Source organism: Lampris incognitus, chromosome 20 (genome assembly GCF_029633865.1).
Source record: "Lampris incognitus isolate fLamInc1 chromosome 20, fLamInc1.hap2, whole genome shotgun sequence".
NCBI lineage: Eukaryota > Metazoa > Chordata > Actinopteri > Lampriformes > Lampridae > Lampris > Lampris incognitus.
In genome coordinates this window covers 15,807,102-15,827,584 of record NC_079230.1, presented here as the reverse complement: position 1 = coordinate 15,827,584, position 20,483 = coordinate 15,807,102, and the positions used below count along the sequence as shown (strand labels likewise).

General features: G+C 41.5%; 1 protein-coding gene across 1 annotated transcript in view; it reads right to left on the bottom strand.

The window, feature by feature from the left end:
• The window catches only part of LOC130130564 (uncharacterized), a 47,879-nt gene that overhangs the window by 6,149 nt on the left and 21,247 nt on the right, over window positions 1–20,483 (bottom strand). Inside the window, exons 17-32 of the mRNA XM_056300273.1 lie at window positions 19,194–19,322; window positions 19,039–19,077; window positions 18,644–18,769; window positions 18,236–18,362; window positions 17,873–18,025; window positions 17,362–17,396; window positions 15,052–15,213; window positions 11,995–12,132; window positions 9,621–9,659; window positions 9,087–9,227; window positions 7,411–7,526; window positions 6,251–6,286; window positions 4,616–4,997; window positions 2,324–2,539; window positions 1,034–1,090; window positions 44–157 (exon numbers count right to left, since the gene is read on the bottom strand). Of these exons, the coding sequence (XP_056156248.1) occupies window positions 44–157; window positions 1,034–1,090; window positions 2,324–2,539; window positions 4,616–4,997; window positions 6,251–6,286; window positions 7,411–7,526; window positions 9,087–9,227; window positions 9,621–9,659; window positions 11,995–12,132; window positions 15,052–15,213; window positions 17,362–17,396; window positions 17,873–18,025; window positions 18,236–18,362; window positions 18,644–18,769; window positions 19,039–19,077; window positions 19,194–19,322 (2,010 nt within the window). The remainder of the gene's footprint in view (window positions 1–43; window positions 158–1,033; window positions 1,091–2,323; window positions 2,540–4,615; window positions 4,998–6,250; window positions 6,287–7,410; window positions 7,527–9,086; window positions 9,228–9,620; window positions 9,660–11,994; window positions 12,133–15,051; window positions 15,214–17,361; window positions 17,397–17,872; window positions 18,026–18,235; window positions 18,363–18,643; window positions 18,770–19,038; window positions 19,078–19,193; window positions 19,323–20,483) is intronic.

Below are 20,483 nucleotides of genomic sequence, written 5' to 3'. Positions count from 1 at the left end.
GAGTGGTTGACTTGGGAGATGAGGGGCAGCTTGTATTTCCCACCTCTCCAATCTCGTCTACAGTGACAAAGTCGTTAAAGTCAAAGTCTTCGCAATCCAACATGTCGGTATCTGAAGGAAATGTGTCTTTGGTAAACTGTTCCTCAAAGTGATGACTCTAGATGGAAAACAGAAGAAATTATCAGGGCTATAACCACAGCACCAATCAGTGACAATATAACTAACAGATTATAATTGCCAATTAACCAGTTCAGGTGTAACCGTTTTTAAATCCAAATCAAGCTTACATATTTGTGGCCAATTCTCCTACTTTCATAATATGCATTAATATCAATAATATGGCGTTAATAAGGATTTAACTGTAGCCACGGTTATGGAATTTATGAAAAATAATTACACAACTAATGCTAATTGTGCGCAAAAATTACAAAGGACCTTTATCTTTTTCACAATTGTATCTTTGTATGTATCTACTTTTTTTTTTTATTAGATGTATGCTCTTGCAAGATAGCAAAGAGTTCAAAGTAGAATGCCATGTTTAAAGTAGGATGCTCTTCGTAGAACTGGATGCTCTGCATAGGTTGTGCAACTGGGAGTGGGCTAACTGTCTGTTGCAAATACAGTTTCCAAGCGCAATGTCCCCTTTCTGTCTGCTAAAACTGCACAAATACTATGTGACATCTTAGATTGCGGCGCTCATCCTCTTAGAGGTTGTGGGGTCCATATGCATATGCTACCAACAAAATCGTGTTGAAGACATAACTGTTGTAGAACTGGGTTCTTCGTCTCACTCTGTTTTGAAGGTTGATCAGATAATTGATGTAACACATTTGAGGCATTTAACATTAAGTTTTGAATATCTGACAAAAATAATTTTAATCATTCTACTGTGTGTCAAAAGCTTATTTTTAGTTGGCTGGAGGATGCCTAAAGTGTGCCATCTTGGTTGGCCCATGGAAATTCAAGTTGTCAGAGACAACCAATCAACCGTAAAATTCAAGAACTGCAAGTGCATGTGTGGATGCGTGCTCACCTGTCCATGTAGTTTGTTTTTAGACGTCTGGGCCTTGGTGTTTCTTCCAGTGCGACTCTAGAAAACAGGAAAAAAATGTAATAAATATGCATATCATCCAGCATCAGGAACAGTAAAAAAACCAAAAAAAAAACCTACATTTCATTTTGAACCAGTGTCTGCTCCATTAGGCAAACATGACATCTAACCTAAATTAACTGATAACTGAAAAGGTCAAGACTTTGTAAATTGTACTTTAACATTTGATTAAGTGTAAAAGCTATAGATTATATTCATTATTTTTTTGTTCTTGTCAGATTCTAGATCTGCATTTTTCTTTGAAGCCGTTTATGATAATCATGCTTATTTGGTTATTCAAAAGCACTTTAAATCTTGACTCAAGTAATCACACTACATTACCTAGATTAAGTATTTCAGGCACCTACGCTACTGTACACATTTTGCAGAATTTAACAAGTATCAGTCAAGCCGTCTGCCTCTCCAACCCTTTTGAGAGTCGTTAAAAAGGTTGGGGAATTTCCTCCTAAATATATTTACCTGATTATCCCCTATTTTATTTTAATATTCTTGCTTTTTCATTTCCTTTTGTACAGCACTTAGCAAACTGCAAAACTGTTTTAATGAATTCCACTGATTTTTCTATTCTAGTCCGCATCAACGTAAAGCATTTAAGAAAAGTTCAATATTTTAGAGGAGCACGCAGGACATATTTACTTTTTTATGAAACAACCAATCATAACAAAGTTAAAGTATGAGTTCTGAGTTCTCTCTCCACAATTGTTCCTAAGAGCAGACGGGGTGTGTGTGTGCGCGCGCGCGCGTCACAGAGAGAGATAGAGCTGGCCCCGCCCCTCAGCTCGCACATACGACAGGCTGCAAGAGAAATGTCTCTTCTGGATTGGGAATATCAAAAATGCATCTTAGACAAATGTCTTAATCTTACTGTGAATTAGAAACGGAGTTGGCGAGATGTAAAAAAAAAGGCGCACAATAACGTTTATGTAGCTTAAATAGGAAATTTATTTTCTTAATTTCTCCAATACCGATAGCAGAACCGTTAATGTCAGAGCTTATGAATACTACGTTTTGTTTTTAAAAAAAATAATTTAGCACCAGCGCCCATTTAATACCGCGTTTCGGTACCCATCCCTATCTTCAGTACGACCCATTCTACTACCGATGTTTGTCTATGGAGACTGCATGGCTGTGTGCTTGATTTTATGCATCTAACACATATACATTTATGTTTAGTCATTTGGCACTTTTATCCAAAGTGACTTCCTCATTTACCTCTCTCTTCTTGTTCTCCTCTATCCTAGGTCTCTTGGCAGCAGCAGGGCTGGTATCCTTCCTTCTACTGTGGGAAACAGGAGAGGATCTGGAGGAGGTTTGGCCAGGATACTTGTCCTCCACAGAAGGGGCATAGTTGCATTTGCTCTGTTCGGAGGGGTCACCACTCCTCTCTATGGCGGAGTGCTCCCCTTGTTGGTCCCTCGCTCCAGGGCTCTGGGTAGAAGGGAGGGTTGAAGAAATCAAGAAGCTAAATTATTTACAGTAGCCATATATAAATTTACAGCTTCAATAATCATTTTATAATTTACTTTACATATGCCATTTCTACACAGACTCAAACCACATACAACTAAGTCCAGCACTAAGACACCAAACAAGGGTTAGAGGTTTCATTCCCACTGAGACAAACTTTTTTTTTTTGGCCCCCTTTTTTTCCCCAATTGTATCCGGCCAATTACCCCACTCTTCCAAGCTATCCCGATCTCTGCTCCACCCCCTCTGCCGATCCGGGGAGGGCTGCAGACTACCACATGCCTCCTCTGATACATGTGGAGTTGCCAGCCGCTTCTTTTCACCTGACAGTGAGGAGTTTTGCCAGGGGGACATACACTCACCGGCCACTTTATTAGGCACACCTGTCCAACTGCTCGTTAACGCAAATTTCTAATCAGCCAATCACATGGCAGCAACTCAATGCATTTAGGCATGTAGACATGGTCAAGACGATCTACTGCAGTTCAAACCGAGCATCAGAATGGGGAAGAAAGGTGATTTAAATGACTTTGAACGTGGCATGGTTGTTGGTGCCAGACGGGCTGGTCTGAGTATTTCAGAAACTGCTGATCTACTGGGATTTTCACGCACAACCATCTCTAGGGTTTACAGAGAATGGTCCGAAAAAGAGAAAATATCCAGTGAGCGGCAGTTCTGTGGGTTAAAATGCCTTGTTGATGCCAGAGGTCAGAGGAGAATGGCCAGACTGGTTCGAGCTGATAGAAAGACAACAGTAACTCAAATAACCACTCATTACAACCGAGGTATGCAGAAGAGCATCTCTGAACGCACAACACGTTGAACCTTGAGGCAGATGGGCTACAGCAGCAGAAGACCACACCGGGTGCCACTCCTGTCAGCTAAGAACAGGAAACTGAGGCTACAATTCGCACAGGCTCACCAAAATTGGACAATAGAAGATTGGAAAAACGTTGCCTGGTCTGATGAGTCTCGATTTCTGCTGCGACATTCGGATGGTAGGGTCAGAATTTGGCGTCAACAACATGAAAGCATGGATCCATCCTGCCTTGTATCAACGGTTCAGACTGGTGGTGGTGGTGTAATGGTGTGGGGGATATTTTCTTGGCACACTTTGGGCCCCTTAGTACCAATTGAGTATCGTGTCAACACCACAGCCTACCTGAGTATTGTTGCTGACCATGTCCATCCCTTTATGACCACAGTGTTCCCATCTTCTGATGGCTACTTCCAGCAGGATAACGCGCCATGTCATAAAGCTCGAATCATCTCAGACTGGTTTCTTGAACATGACAATGAGTTCACTGTACTCAAATGGCCTCCACAGTCACCAGATCTCAATCCAATAGAGCACCTTTGGGATGTGGTGGACCGGGAGATTCGCATCATGGATGTGCAGCCGACAAATCTGCAGCAACTGCGTGATGCTATCATGTCAATATGGACCAAACTCTCTGAGGAATGTTTCCAGTACCTTGTTGAATCTATGCCACGAAGGATTAAGGCAGGTCTGAAGGCAAAAGGGGGTCCAACCCGGTACTAGCAAGGTGTACCTAATCAAGTGGCCAGTGAGTGTAGCACGTGGGAGGATCACACTATTCCCCCCGGTTCCCCCTCCCCCCGAACAGGTGCCCTGACTGACCAGAGGAGGCGCTAGTGCAGCGACCAGGGCACATACCCACATCCAGCTTCCCACCCGCAGACACGGCCAATTGTGTCTGTAGGGACGCCCGACCAAGCCGGAGGTAACACGGGGATTCGAACCGCAGATCCCCGTGTTGGTAGGCAACGGAATAGACCGCTACGCCACCCGGACGCCGATGAAACAAACACTCTGAGAAAAATAAAACAAAACACAAAAATAGCAGAAATGTGCACTTTACCAATGTGTTAAACATTGTTGTTGATGAGCAAAGTTTGTCATAGCACACAAAACACGACATGCAAAAGTAAATGGATTGCGTACAAAAAAATCGGTCCCTGCATTTAATTCAAAATAAGGCATCGAGCTGTAAAGACAGCTCTCCCCTAACTCACCCGGCTGTGGGTCTGGCTCTCTCTAGCCAACCTATGCTGCCGGACGGCCTCTGCCAAGACCTTAAACATGTCCTTACTCACAGGAATTTGCTCTTCTGCCCTTTGCCCAGGCTGTGCTGGTTCGGTGCTGGAGGTGGCAATGACAGCGCTTCCTTTGCTGACATTCACAGAGGGAGACTTCAAACCAATGGCTGACCCAGATGCAGGTAATGATGTTGAGTCTTTTGTCTCCTTTTTGTCCAATCGGATGGTCGGATCAGGCTGGATTTGTTTCATGAAGGCTGAGGGCTGGGCAGTCATCTCAACCATTAAGGCATGAGACTCCGGCAGGAATGGACCCTTACTTTTTAGTTGATGCAAACGTCTCCTAAAGTTTCTTACACTGTAATAACAGGATACACAAGAATTAATAATAGGCAGTTGCGTGCTCAGATTAAAACTAGCACCAGAAAATGGTTGGTGAACTAATTGTTAAATGTTGATAACTGGACATTATTAAGGTAACTTAGGACAAATTATGTTTAAATTTCTTAAATTCTTTCTCAAATGCAGTTGTGCAATTAAGGAAAAAAAATCAATTGGTATGTCAAGATACATATAATAAATAGGACTACAAAATTATAATCCTTACATTGCTGATGACATTGTGTTATTCATTTATCATAATTATTAGTTATAATAATTATAAAAAATACACCTTGAGAGTACTATAAGCACACTCGAATTTTTGTCCACAACTTGAGAATATTGAGAAAATTAAAAACTTTATAATCCACTGAACTTAACATTCAACTTTATGATCTATTGGTACCATATGATTTTTTTCCAAACTCAAAACTTTATTGCAAACTCAGGGTCTATATGATTAAAAATTATATATATAGCTGCAAGTGGCAATTCCAGGGTTCAAGCCAACAATGAGTTAGAAGCTGAAAGCTTCAACAGCTTAATTAAACATATCCATCGAGTTTGGTAAGGTTTGGACGAGCTCATTGATTTATGGCCAAATTTGCGCCAGACCCATCCCGTTTGGAACTGGTGGCACCCTCTATTGAGTGATTTCAAAATAGTTTTATACACATGGTTCAACATTGTTATGAAATATATCCTGCGAGTTTTGTAATGATTGGAAAAACAATTTCCAATTTGTGCTATGCCACGCCCAATTTTTTCTCCATTTGTAGTGCCCCCTAGCGGTCGATTTGAATTAAACTTTCAGAGTATGTTTCGGGTACTTATGTGGACATATGTGCCGAGCCATGCCCTTTCGAAGTTCACTGGTCAATACCTTGAAAACTAAAAAAATATATCAACAAAAATTCTAAAACTTTTAATAAGCTTAGTCCAATAATGATCAACAGAAAATTTGGTAGCAATCGGACCTACGTTTTAGGAGGAGATGTGAGGATGTCTGTACCAAGTTTTGTGTAAATTGGACTTACGGCATAGGAGTTATGACTTATCAAATTTAAAAAATATGAAATTTGATAAGTCATATTTCTTGGACAGCACTCTCATGAGAATTTGTGCAAACATTTCTGACAAAAAATAATAATACACCAGCAACTACTACCAAATCCGCGGTGGCGACCCCTGGGAAACGGAAGCCGAAAGAAGAAGAATAGATTAACTCACGTTTCAAAAGCTACAACAGCATCCATAAATCCAGGCCTGGTGGGGGAAAAAAAAGGAGTTAAGTCTGCTGATATTCTTTTTATGCTCAAGGCTCAGCGTTTTCGGTTTTTACCAATTTTCACCAAAAAATACCCAGATTTATGTTTCCACGGATCCAAAAGTTGTTCCTGTTCATGTGAGGTTATGTAACAGTGTCCTCTTGTGGCGAAATTCAGCATGCTGGATGGCTTTGAAAAATAAAAACCGTAAACACTGAGCCTTGTTTATGCTGTAAAAACTGCACGAGCAACCACTTCAATCATCCATGATATACTAAACCATGTACAAAGGGATTTCACATTAAGGCGCAACTACTGTTGGGAAAGTGCACAAAATAGGCCAGAAAAAAAAAACCCAAGGAAGACGGGAGTTGTGCATAGTTGTTGGCTTGCTCGACTATCTAAGTACCATAGGTTACAAAGAAATCTTGATTCTTTACGCTCCACGCCAAGTCTTGATTTAAACAGAAAAATCAACTTTTTTTCTGAATTAATTAATTTAACTGGAAACTTGAGCTGCAACTTAACACATAAAAAACAGTAAGAGCACTGTTAAACTGGGTTGATTTCTCATTGTCTCTTTTTACAGGGAATGCGAAATACTACCACACTGCAGACTTTAAAGGAGGAGGATTTTCAAGCTTTGTCTCTTCATCCACAGAAACTTCCATTTTGTTACTTAGTTAACCTATTTGTTTTAATCTGTCTCCTGACCTTTGTGTATGTCACACTCACGCCTCCTACAAACTTGGGCAGATGTACAGATGTGTTTATTTGTCCAATGGAAGAGCTGCAACTGAGTGAAGAGTGGGTGCACATGGTTATATGTATTCTCGTGAGCATGAGTGAGTAGGAAAAAAAAAAATCATCAATACAGCTTTCAACTTTAAAACGCTGAAATAGACACTTGTTTTTCTAATTTGAATTAAAATTGTGTGTTTAAGGTAAAAGCCCCTTATGAAGCATACAACAAAAGACACACAAAGGATGACACACATGAGAAAGCATGAAAAAAAAAAAGCTCATTCACAAATCTCACACATTAAAAGGAAAAAAAAACCCAAAAACAACAACACAAAAAAAAAGAAATCCACCAAGAAACATGAACACACACACCTATACCTTTGTTTAAGTTTGAACAAGGCGCTCTGTTTCTCGGTGAGACATTGGCCTTTGAAAAGTCTGTACTGCATCACTGTTTGCTGCACGGCATTACGACTGGGCAACTCGAAGCATACCTGGTGTAGAGCAACAGACACAGAGAACGTTATCGAGGGCACAAAGAGAAAACGAATAAAAGAGAAGGAAAATGGAACAAAAACTAAAAAGACAGAAAAGGAAAAGGACAGAATCAGAAATACTATATTCATCCCCGCGGGGAAATTGGGTCCTATTACAGACACCCACACTCTAAGAAAAACTAACAAGATACAAGATGACAAAAAACAAAAATAAATAGAAGATAAAATAATAATAAAATATGTAAACATGTACATCATGCTCCAGCATACAACACCCTATCTGTACTGTATTACTGCAGCATGAAACAAATACCCCACAGGGTAAAATAAGTGGAAGGGCCAGTCTAATGAGTACTGACTCAAGAGTGTCTGACAATGAGGGAGGAGTTGTAAAGTTTGATGGCCACAGGCAGGAATGAACGCCTGTGGCGCTCTGTAGTGCATTTCGGCAGAATAGAGGGGGGGGGGGGGTCAGATTTACCGATAAAATTGTGAAACAGACTGGAATGAGTTGCGTATGAACGTAGAAGTGTGTAAAAAGGACTTTTGTATTATAAAACCTAGTTATCTGTCAAAGTAACTAGTTGTTAAGTAAACTAATTAACCAGCAGTTGCAGCTGACTGGGTGTTAATAACTGAACTGCAGAGTGCATTTGTGTAGACAGACATACACGTACTCGCCTGTAATTTAATCTGGTCAGAGATGCCCACAGATGAGAGATGTCCACATTAACAGATACATTTGAAAACCCAATTTCCACCCACACTAAGTCAGCATTTTCAACCAACAAAGACATGTCTTTTTGAAAGGGCTCTCCAAAGTGGTTTAATTTGAAGACACTGGTCTTGCGTTGTAGTGAAGACCGCAAAAACGATGACGTGTGATTCTCATGTGATCTCAGGTAAAGCTATTGTAGAAACTGGGTAATTTGTAGTAAATTAAGTGCCATATGTTGTAAATTGGTTATAACCTGCAAAAACACCAATATTGTCTTTAATTAAGGCTTTAATTAACTGCAAATTAACCCATCCTAGCTGTGATCTGTGTGGCTAGGAGCAATGGGCTGCCGCCTTCATGCTGCGGCCTTCATGCTGCGGCCGGGGACCAACTCCAGTTCTTTTCCCATTGCCTTGATCAGAGGCACAGACAGGAGTATAAACCCTAACTTGCGTGTTTCTTTTTGATGGTGGAGGAAACCGGAGCACCTGGAGAAAACCCACTGCAGACACGGGGAGAACATGCAAACTCCACACAGAGGACGACCTGGGGTGACCCCCAAGGTTGGACAACCCCGGGGTTCGAACCTAGGACCTTCTTGCTGTGAGGCGACAACGCTAACCACTGGGCCACCGTGCTGCCCATTGAGCATTTCTTTTCACTGTTTTGGCAATCCAATGTGGATGCTGAACTTTTCAAAAACAATCTGAAAACTGCAGTATGTCAGAAAATCTTGGACCGGTTTTCAACATGAAAACAGCATTTTCCAATTTCTCTAGATTATGGCAAAATGGAGTCAGCCTTAGCATGTAATAGTTTGGAAATTTATGTTTGCGTACCCTGTTGGCCAATGGCAGGCAGTAGCAGATGGGTGTGACATTTGATACAAACTCCATGAGCGTAGCAACAATGTCCACACTACTCCATTTCAGCAACACGATGAGCAACTTGTCTGTCAGTGTCAATGGCCTGATCACATCCTAAAACAAAAACAACAAGCAGAGATCATAGATTAGTTGAAAGTGAGGGTTAATGGTTAATAATGATTAAATTTCAACATAAGTGACTTGCAGAGGGAGCCTAGGCAAACTCAGGTAGATCCTAGCAATGGACTAGGAAAAATTAAGATTACTATACAAAAAAGTTTAAGAAATAGAGATTAGGGTTAACAGGAATATAGGAGTTCACCAAAAGCCACCTTTTGAGTGTTGACAAAAGTGTCTTTTTTTACCATGTTAAAAAGTGATGTAGCCAAAACATGGAATAGATTGGATAAATGAAAAGGGATTGACCAAACTGGAATTAATAACACATCAGTGACTTGATCACAGGAATGTAAAATGTTGTAAACCAGGGAACAAGCTCAAACATACCATTTTCTGCCATTTCAACATGTCACTGTACAAGTGTTCCTGCAAACAGATGAGTCAAAAATTACTAAAGATATATTCAAGAATTCCTTCCACCCAATGAATGCTGGGATAGGCTCCAATGTCCCGCGACCCTAATTAGGATAAGCGGCTTGGAAAATTAATGGCTGGATGGATAGTCAAGAATATATTTGAAAAAATTAAATGCATTTGTCAGCACTGAGCATATCTAACTCACTTGAAGAAATGATGTTCTGCACAAAAAATATCACACACTTAACCAAAATATACACATAGCACTCAAACACTTCAAAGATTTTACTTATTAGAATTTAATAGATGGATTCGACACTTCTCTAGTAATTTCGACAGCTTTTGGGATACAGATATGGCTCTATAGGCAACAAATTCCCTCAAAACAAGGTATTGTCATAGAACAGAATTCATACATTAGTATCTGGTGTGCCTAGCACAGCGCAGCACGCCTCCTTGTCAGAGTTGATCAGAGTGTCGAATTGGACCTGTGGAGTGGTGTCTTACTCATCTACAACAGCTTTGCCAAGTTCTCAGGTCAGGGTGGGAACTGGAGTACACTCACATACATGCGGTTCCAGAGCATCCCAAAGATGCTCAATGGGTGACATGTATGGGGACTATGAAGGACATAAAAAAACTGGGGCATTCTGGGCTGCCAAAAATTGTGTAGAGATCCAGGAAGGATGGGGCCATGCGTTGTCTTGCTGAAACATGAGGTTAAGCAAGTGGATGAATGCCGGCCGTAACAATGGGCCTCAGGATCCCATCACGGTATCTCTGTGCATTCAAATTTCCAGTCATAGAATGCACTTGTGTTTGTTGTCCATAGGATATGCCAACCCATATCTTAAGACCATCGCCACCATGGGCCACTCTGTTTACAACCCTGACATCAGCAAATCACTCACCCACAAGATGCTGTAAATGCTTTCTGCCATTTCCCCAGTACAGCTCAAACTGGGATTCATCTGTGAAGAGGACTTGTCTCCAGTGCGCCAGTGTGCACTGAAAATGAACTCTTGCCCAGGCATGTCGTTTATGATGCCGAACTGCGGTCAGATCCATACCGTAGTAAGTACGCCAAGCACGCAGATGAGCGTTGCTGAGGCAATTTTTGACGGTTTGTGAATTCAATTCTTTGGCTGTGCAAACCAACTGTTTCATGAGCGTGTCTGTGAATGTTCTCATTCATCCAGGTCATGGTTATCCAAAGGAGTTGAATCAAGTGCAACTGGACTTGGTATATATTTGTGAAGATGTTTCGCCTCTAATCCAAGAGGCTTCCTCAGTTCGTGCCTATCTGACCAGACCAAGCTAGTCTGACTGGTTGGTGATGAGACTCAGAATTTATCCTCTTTGAGTCGTTGTCAGAGCTATAGATATGTGTGACTCTTTGTGATCCGATGTTTACCAACGCCCGTCACTAACAGAGCCATAGATATGAGTGGCTCTTTTGTGTACCGATGTTTGGCCGCGCCCGTCGTTATCGGAGCTATTGATATGCGTGGCTCTCCTGTGCTCCGATGCCATCGGAGCGACGGGCACGGCTGGCCAATTACCGCACTCCACCAAGCTGTCCCGGTTGCTGCTCCACCCCCTCTGCTGAGCCGGGGAGGGCTGCCGACTACCACATGCCTCCTCCGATACATGTGCCGCTTCTTTTCACCTGACAGTGAAGAGTTTCGCCAGGGGGTTGTAGCGTGTGAGAGGATCACACTATCCCCCCCCCCCCCCGAACAGTTGCCCCAACCGATCCTAGGAAGCGCTAGTGCAGCGACCAAGAGTCTAGGGCACATACCCACATCCAGCTTCCCACCCGCAGACACAGCCAATTGTATCTGTAGGGACACACCACCAAGCCAGATGTAACACAGGGATTCGAACTGGTGATATCTGTGTTGGTAGGCAGCGGAATAGACCGCCATGCCACCCGGACAAACATTCATCATTCTTGCAACAGCTCTAGTGGTCATTCCTGCAGCAAACATGGTCAGGGCACATCGCATAACTTGGGGCATGGTGTTGCACAACAAAAACTGCCTATCTTTTTACTGTTCTCATCCTAATGAACAACTGTGAAGTGTTACGGATGGATGTTCATTTTCTTAAAATTCTAAACATTTTTTTTTTCACTTTGTCAGCCAATATTTGCTAGATATAATCTCATTGTGCACATACAGAAAATCCTGGATTTTTTTTATTGCAACCTGGGAAAAATGGGAGCAGTAACAAAAGTGCTGCGTTTATATTGTTGAGTGTATGTTCCTATACAGTTGCTTAATCATATGGATATTTGTGTGTGTGTGTGTGTGTGTGTGTGTGTGCGTGCGTGTGTGTATACCTCATCAGTTTTGGCCCATAAACCGGCCTCAACAACAACGTGTAAGGTCAGTTCACAGCCCTGGACAGAAAATGGCTTCTTAACGTGGGCTGTGACAAATTCTTGACACTTCAACCCACTGGGGAAATACACAAAGGCCTTTAGGAAGAGAGGAGAGGGAGGAAGAGCAGAGGAAATTTTGAAAGAGAAGAAAACACAAACAGGCACAGAAGAACAGGAGAAATGGAGGAGAAAAAAGTTGAAAAGTAATGGATTAAAGTGTTTGAAACATTATTTCTTGCCCACTATACCAATGCAATGAGTGTGTGTGCATAGCATATACGTTAAGGCTGTCTCACACCCCAATCCCATCTTGGCTTTACAAAAAGGGTTATTGAACATCTACGTACACTACCGTTCAAAAGTTTGGGATCACCCAAACAATTTCGTGTTTTCCATGAAAAGTCACACAGGTACTATTTAATGAAGATGCCAGTTGGGGACCTGTGAGGCGTCTGTTTCTCAAACTAGAGACTCTAATGTACTTATCTTCTTGCTCAGTTGTGCAACGCGGCCTCCCACTTCTTTTTCTACTCTGGTTAGAGCCTGTTTGTGCTGTCCTCTGAAGGGAGTAGTACACACCGGTGTAGGAAATCTTCAATTTCTTAGCAATTTCTCGCATGGAATAGCCTTCATTTCTAAGAACAAGAATAGACTGTCGAGTTTCAAATGAAAGTTCTCTTTTTCTGGCCATTTTGAGCGTTTAATTGACCCCACAAATGTGATGCTCCAGAAACTCAATCTGCTCAAAGAAGTGCCCATCCAACCAATCCAACTTGTGGGAGCTGCTTCTGGAAGCGTGGGGTGCAATTTCTCCAGATTACCTCAACAAATTAACAGCTAGAATGCCAAAGGTCTGCAATGCTGTAATTGCTGCAAATGGAGGATTCTTTGACGAAAGCAAAGTTTGATGTAAAAAAAAATCTTATTTCAAATACAAATCATTATTTCTAACCTTGTCAATGTCTTGACTCTATTTTCTATTCATTTCACAACATATGGTGGTGAATAAGTGTGACTTTTCATGGAAAACACAAAATTGTTTGGGTGATCCCAAACTTTTGAACGGTAGTGTACATACAGCAGATGAACACTGAGTCAGGAATCAGGAACATTTGTCAAAGACCCTTGTTTAAAAAGATAATTTTCTGGCAACACTTACACTGAAGAGCCAAAACATTATGACCACTTACAGATGAACCAAACAAGGGCACATGTCAAGGTCTGGGTAGATTAGATGGCAAGCGAACAATCATTTCACGTAGTCAACGTGTTGGATGCAGGAGAAATGGGCAGGAGTAATGACGAGCAACTTTCAAGGCCATAACATAACGTCTCGCCGAGATGACCAGGTCAGAGCATCTCAGAAACGGCAAGGCTTGTGGGGTGCTCTCGTGTCGGCAGCATTGGTGAGTACTAACAGTGGTCTGAGGAGGGACAAACCGGCGACAGGGTGTTGGGTGCCCAAGGTTCATCAACGTGTGAGGGTAACGAAGGCTATACAGTCTGATCTGAACCGACAGAAGTCTACTGTGGCATAAGTAACAGACAGTTTTAATGATGGTTACGGGAGAAATGTGTCTCAACACACAGTGCATTACACCCTGCTGCGTATCAGGCTGTGTAGCCGCAGCTCGGTCAGAGTGCCCATGGTGACTCCTGTCCACCGTCGAAAGCACCTAAAATGGGCACCCGAGCGTTGGAACTGGATCTTGGAGCAGTGGAAAAACATCGTCTGGTCTGATGAGTCCCATTTTCTTTTAGATCACGTGGATGGCCATTTAAGTGTGTCATTTAACTGGTTAAGTGATGACCACTAGGATGCATTGTGAGAAGACAACAAACCAGTGGAGGGAGTGTGATGCTCTGGGCATTGTTCTGCTGGGAAACCCTGGGTCCAGCAATTCATGTGGATGTCAATTTGACACGTGCCACCTACCTAAACATCACTGCAGACCAGGTACACTCCTTCATGGCAATGGTATTCCCTGATGGCGGTGGGCTCTTTCAGCAGAATAACGCGCCCTGCCACACTGCAAAATTTGTTCAGGAATGGTTTGAGGAACATGACAAAGAGTTCAAGGTGTTGCCTTGGCCTCCAAATTCCCCAGATCTCTGATTGAACATCTGTGGGATGTGCTGGACCGACAAGTCTGATCCATGGTGGCTCCACCTCGCAACTTACGGGACTTGAAGGATCTGCTGCTAATGTTTTGGTGCCAGATACCACAGGACACCTTCTTGATGTCCTGTGGTATCTGGACTCAATAACACACCGTCTTATTGAGTCCATGCCTTTGCAAGTCAACACTGTTTTAGCAGCACATGGAAGACCAACAGCATATTAGGGCAGGTGGTCATAATGTTTTGACTCATCAGTGTATATAAGAGGAATCTTGCTCTTGATTTAATGTGGAATTGTACAACTACACCATACATGGGGAGAGAAAATCAAACTAACAAGACTAAATGCGTAACAGCTCTGCTAGCATACTATGTCTAGGGTTGCCAACTCCACAAATAAAAATACAGAAGGGGGAGGTTTACTAGTCGTGTTTTTTAAGGCAGGCTCAGACTGGGCAGTTACTACGGTCACTGCCTTGTTGCTGACCAAATCGCTTTCAGTTGCTGTTGAAGTGTGGCACACTCCTATAAGTGAGTAACGAGACATGGATCTAGGCAGCTACTCAGATGCTTGGAGTTGCAGTGTGAATACAAATAAGCTTTGCTGTTTTTCCAACACATTGTGCTGTTGTTCAACTTGGGGAAAAAATGGCTTATCACTGGACCCAAGATTTGAATGCAAGGCTTTTGGATTTGTGGAGAAAGAACAAAAGTCATTTGACATTTCTAGCACCGACTACCATATTACTGAAGAGAACTGTTGTTTCTACATGGCCACTGGAAGACCCATTACTACCAAGGAAAATTAGATATCAGAAGAGTTCTAAAAACAGACCAATATAAATCTTGATATGTAAAAATAAAAGTTTAAAAATGTGATCTTGTCTTTCTTACCCTTCGCTGGAAAGTTAAGGGCACCACACAGTAGAAATAGGCATTAACACTTTTGTTAAGATATGGCCAGGCCAACACGGTTATGTCTTCATGCGTATATCCATCCACCGGTAAACCAGTTATCATGACAATTTTGGGGGGTGGACTGCAATTGGTTACTGCCTACAGGAAACAGAATAAACAAGACGATGATTAGGGGGGAAAAGCACTACTACAGTCAATGTCTTTCATAATTATGGCAAATAAGAGATGGAAACATGGCTGGACTAGAAAATGAAAGAGACAAAAACAGAAATAATGGTGGGGTTTGTAATACAGACCTGGGGCCACTTTCATAAAGGAAAAAACAACATTGTCAGGTTACATTTGCCTTAGCTCCTGAAAACCCAACATTGGCAGCCATGGTCTCATGAATGTAACACATGTCTATTTTCAATTTGATTTCTAAAATTATATCTAAATTCCAATCTTTTGAGGCTCTTATTCTAAGTCCATCTCCCTCAGCCATGAATAGACTACTCAGTCCAGATTGCGATACTGCATCGACCTCCTGGCCCTTAATATTTCTTGAAGAATTTGTCTCAGGTCTTGTTACTCCTACTGACGACATTCTAATTCTTGGTGATTTCAATATTCATCCGAATAAGGCTGCTGATCCTCTAAGTAAAGCCTTTCTGGCACTAGCTGATACTTTTGGGTTCACTCAGTTTGTTCAAGAGTCAACTCACTGCAGTGGTAACACCCTTGATCTGGTTTTATTTAAAGGGATAGCTGTTTCTGATCTGAATGTCTTGCCAACCACATCTGCTGTGTCAGATCGTTTTCTTATTAAATTTGAAGCATTACTGGCCTGTCCTTTTAATGTCGGCACATATGTAATTGACACTGCCACATTGGTCCCTCCACTGTAGCTGCATTTGGCCAGCAGCTGCCTGAAGTCTTGGCTCCTTTCACTGTAGAGACGGACTCTTTGAAAATTTCACTAGTGACTTAAATGTGGCCCTCTCTAGTCTCCTCAATTCAGTTGCACCTCCCACTACCTGAGAAAGGCGACTAAAGAAGCCTACACCCTCGTTTAATGACAAGACATGTGCTCTTAAGCAGGCCTGCAGGACACTGGAACGTAAATGGCGAAAATCAAAATTAGAAGTTTTTTTCTTAACCCATCTTGACATGAGTGTTTATTGAAATACAAACATGCTTTATCTGCTGCAAAAGCAGTGTATCCCTCACACTTAATCAATATTAATAAACATAATCCCAGATTTCTCTTTGACACTGTAGCTAAATTTACTAAAAAGCAGCTGTCTATTAGCTACAAACCATTTACGGCCCATGAGTTTCTAGACTTTTTCTGCAATAAGGCCGATGAGATCATTAACAAAATTAGTTCTTCCAACTCAAGGTACTCCTGCAGATCTTGTCTTACCAAACTCATAACTATAAAATGATTTGCTGATAGTCCCTGTTATCACAGCTTTTGAGACTCTCTCTCTTGATACTTTGACTATGCTCGTGTCAGCTTCTAAACCAACTATGTGCCTACTTGACCCTTTACCAGCAAAACTTTAATTTAAAGACCTATGGTCTTTCCTGGGAACTACAATGCTGGATATTGTTAATTTATCACTTACTTCTGGGACTGTTCCCAGTAGTTTTAAGACCACTGTGGTCAAATCGCACCTCGATCCAGGGTCTCTTAACTATCGACCAGTCTCTAATCTTAAGTACTAGAGAGAGTTGTGTATTAACAACTTTCGACCCACATAGAAGAAAACTACTATATGAACCTTTTCAATCAGCTTTCAGGGCCTGTCACTCCACTGAAACGGCTCTGACCAGAGTGGTGAACGATCTTCTACTAGCTATGAACTCTGATTCCACCTCTGTGCTTCTACTACTGGACCTCAGTGCAGCCTTGGATCACATTGATCATCAGCATCAGTTACTATAGCCACACTTTTCAACCACTGTCACATCGCTGACACCATCAAATTTTTTGGACAGTTGGATTAAATGGCTGCTTCAAAAGGCCAAAATGGGGTGTCACATTGCATAAGGTCCTCTCACCATGGAGACCACAACTACCATCACCAAATGCTAGAAGAGGCACAGCAATTTAATTTCTATCCACCAATATTTGTTGAAAATGTTCAGAGACCAAACACAAATATTGAATGTAGAATTCCAGGGCATTGTTTCATTCTCAACATAATTATATGGAGTTGTAAAGTAAAAACCTTCCAAATGTCAGATGGAAAAAAAATCCAAGTAAGACAGGAAGGAAGGAGGGCCAACAGATGAGCTTACCGTAATATCATCCAAACTTGTGATTGTCTTGTGTGCTAAAAGAGAAATATATAAATATTAGCAAATCCAGCCCAAAATGGATCACACGTCTCACAAGGGCTACACATACAGTATACTGTTGTACATCACAACTTCAGTACACTATACAATTTGGCAATATTTAAATGATTCATATCAATTCTGCCCGCTGTTGTCACTAGTCCAGCTGTTGATGCAAAAATGCTAAAAAAACAGGAGGTATAATTTAGTCCCTCAAATAATTCACATTAGTGACTGATACTTGTGACCGAAGTACCATCAGGATTAATAAAAATGTGTCAGGATCATTGCATTCACCAAAACTATAAAGTAATAGTGAAAAGGTAAAACAGAAAATCACTTATTCTTAATGTTCTGCATTAAATCTACATTTATCCTAGCATTTACATCATAAAAACAGCACTAGTCGGTTCATAACGGACTCATTAAGTAGCTCGCTCGCGCACTAGCTCCCTCTCTCCCCACCCCTCACCTGGGATGCTGAATTGAGGAGTGGCGGTGGGAAAGTAGAATGGGGGATTTCTCACTGGCATCCAGAATGGTGGGACGGCCCCTTGCAGAACTGGATCGATCACATTTGTATTTGGAACAGCATCCTCGTTACCAGGCTGTGCACCCTGGGAGCCTTTAAGGAATGCAGACATTGCAATACGTCTAAACCACATAGTGAGAATAGAATGGCTTATTAACAACTAGATTCTAAGCTATCCCAAGCAGTGAATTTGTGGCTATAGCATGACAATTTCTCGAAAAAGTACCAGGTTAGGAGTTTTCCAACAGGAAAAACTAAAATCAGAAAATCATTTTACAATGTATGGCATTTAAGCATGCTTACCAGATGCTAAAGGGTTGCTGTATGGTACCGTTAGTCTTTTGAAGTGGCAGCTGGAAAAGCGGCCAGTGCAGCACACCAAATAACCAAAATGATCGAGATCCTCCACAGTTTTAAACTCGATAAAGACCTGAAGGACACATACACACGCATGGCATGCCCATAATCAGAATTTGAAATCATTTTATTGGCCAAGTAGGCTGTCACATACAGACAAGGCTCAACATTAATGTTTATCCACTTATTTGGGACAAGCGACTTTATCAATGGACAAGTGGAACACTTTTGGTAGCTGTTCGATCAAACAAGTAAAACATAAAACTGTAAACAATCAGCAAATCAACTAAAGTTTGTTTGTTTGAGAGAAAGAGAGCGAGAGCAAATGAATATGGTCAGCATGTGCAGGTGTACCTTGCTCATTAGAGGCAGATAGCTGCTGATGCCTACAAACTCAGCCATTTGTGTCACAAGGTCCTCAGCATCATCCACGTTGTCCACGAAAACCATACGGTCCTTCAGTTGGGCGTCAACCAAAGGCTGGACAGAGAAAGGATCCAAATATTTAAGTCACATAGGTCAGGAAAATTTCATAACATTGCCATAAGTTGCTTTTTATAATGTACTTCTACAGCCACCGTTTTTCTTTAATGTTCAGTCTCACTTAAGGGCTACTTGGGACCTTTTCTTTCATGTCACCTTCTCTCTGAACCCTCTCATTCTTAGCCATCACAAATAATAAATGAAAAAAAAAATCTTGTTTACACATATATTTAAATAACCAACATTTCAGTGTGTGTGTCACTTACGGTCTTAGACAGACTCATCAGGGACTCATAAAAACAGTCCTGAGGAGGACACATCAGAATAGATTCCTTTAATGAACATGTCAACAACAAAAAAAGCTAGGTAATCATGTTGTGAATCTGAATAAATACAAGTACAGATGTGTGTGCATGCCTACCTGTGCCATGTGAACCTCTTCAAGCAGTATGTAGAATTCCAGTTTACAGTTTCCTAAGTGCCAAGGATTTTGACGGTGGTCAGTTATCAAGTTCAACAGCTTCCTGGGTGAATTCATTCCAACAAAGGCCTGGAATACAAAAATAATGTCACAACTCCTGTCTGTCCTTCCTGAATTGTGCATGCCCTGAACTCCGCCTACCACCCCAACTCTTGTTTTTTCAGCCATTGCTCATTGACATGTTGTCATCTGCCTACCTATTAGCCTTCATCTGCACACCTGTCACCATAATCATTACCCGTCTATTTAACCCCAGCCCTTGCAATGGGTGTTTGTCAGAGCATCTCTGTCATAGCCAGTGTCATTCCTAGCCTGTACTCCGTTATTTGTTTGATAACATTCTTGGCCTGTTTTTGAATTCGCTTTTGGACTTTTCTCCGATTGACCCTTTTGTTATTGACCCTGCCTGTAATCTGGACCATGTTTTTTTGGATGTTTGCATGACATTCAACTTTAACATTATGAAACAACATCTGCAATTGAGTCCCCTGCCAGTAAGCATGACAAATAAGCCATTCAGATTGTCAATACTAGGCAACTTTTTATACTGAATGTTGGATAGATTTATGAACTAACAGATTTAAATATGAACAGATGGACAAGATGAGATGAACATTTATCGAAGGATGGCCAGACAGACTGATAGACAGGCTGATGATGACTCATTTGCATGGACAGGTTGATGAGGCAAAAATTACAGAAAAATACTTGTGTGGGTGGATGTAGGCTTAGGCAGTACCTATTTTTTCATACTTTCCTGACATTTCACCCGGGTATACGGTATATGACAGAATTTGTAGCATCGATGACATTGTCTAGCCTACAATACTGTGTGTCTAATGTGCGATTAGCCTACTTAGACAAGTCTTGCTGAGTTTAAACACTTATGGCATATTCAATAATGAATAGATGGGAAATAAGCGCCATTCTTCTATAGATTCCGCATACCTTACTGGAGGACCCAATGACACTTGTTGCTGCAGCGGACATATCAGTGGGGTGAACGGAGATGACGTGTGGGTGGCAAACTGACAGTTGAATAAAATCATGTCACTAATAAACTGCTTTTGTAGGTGGAAGAAGTCATCTCAAGATAAAAGTTATACGTGGCAATATTTTCATGATTCCACATCTTGTCATACTTAATTGATTAGCTAGGAGACTTACAGAGCAGAAATTACCAGCTAATTATTTTTCTACTTCCAAATAATTCTTCTGTCGGCTTTCATC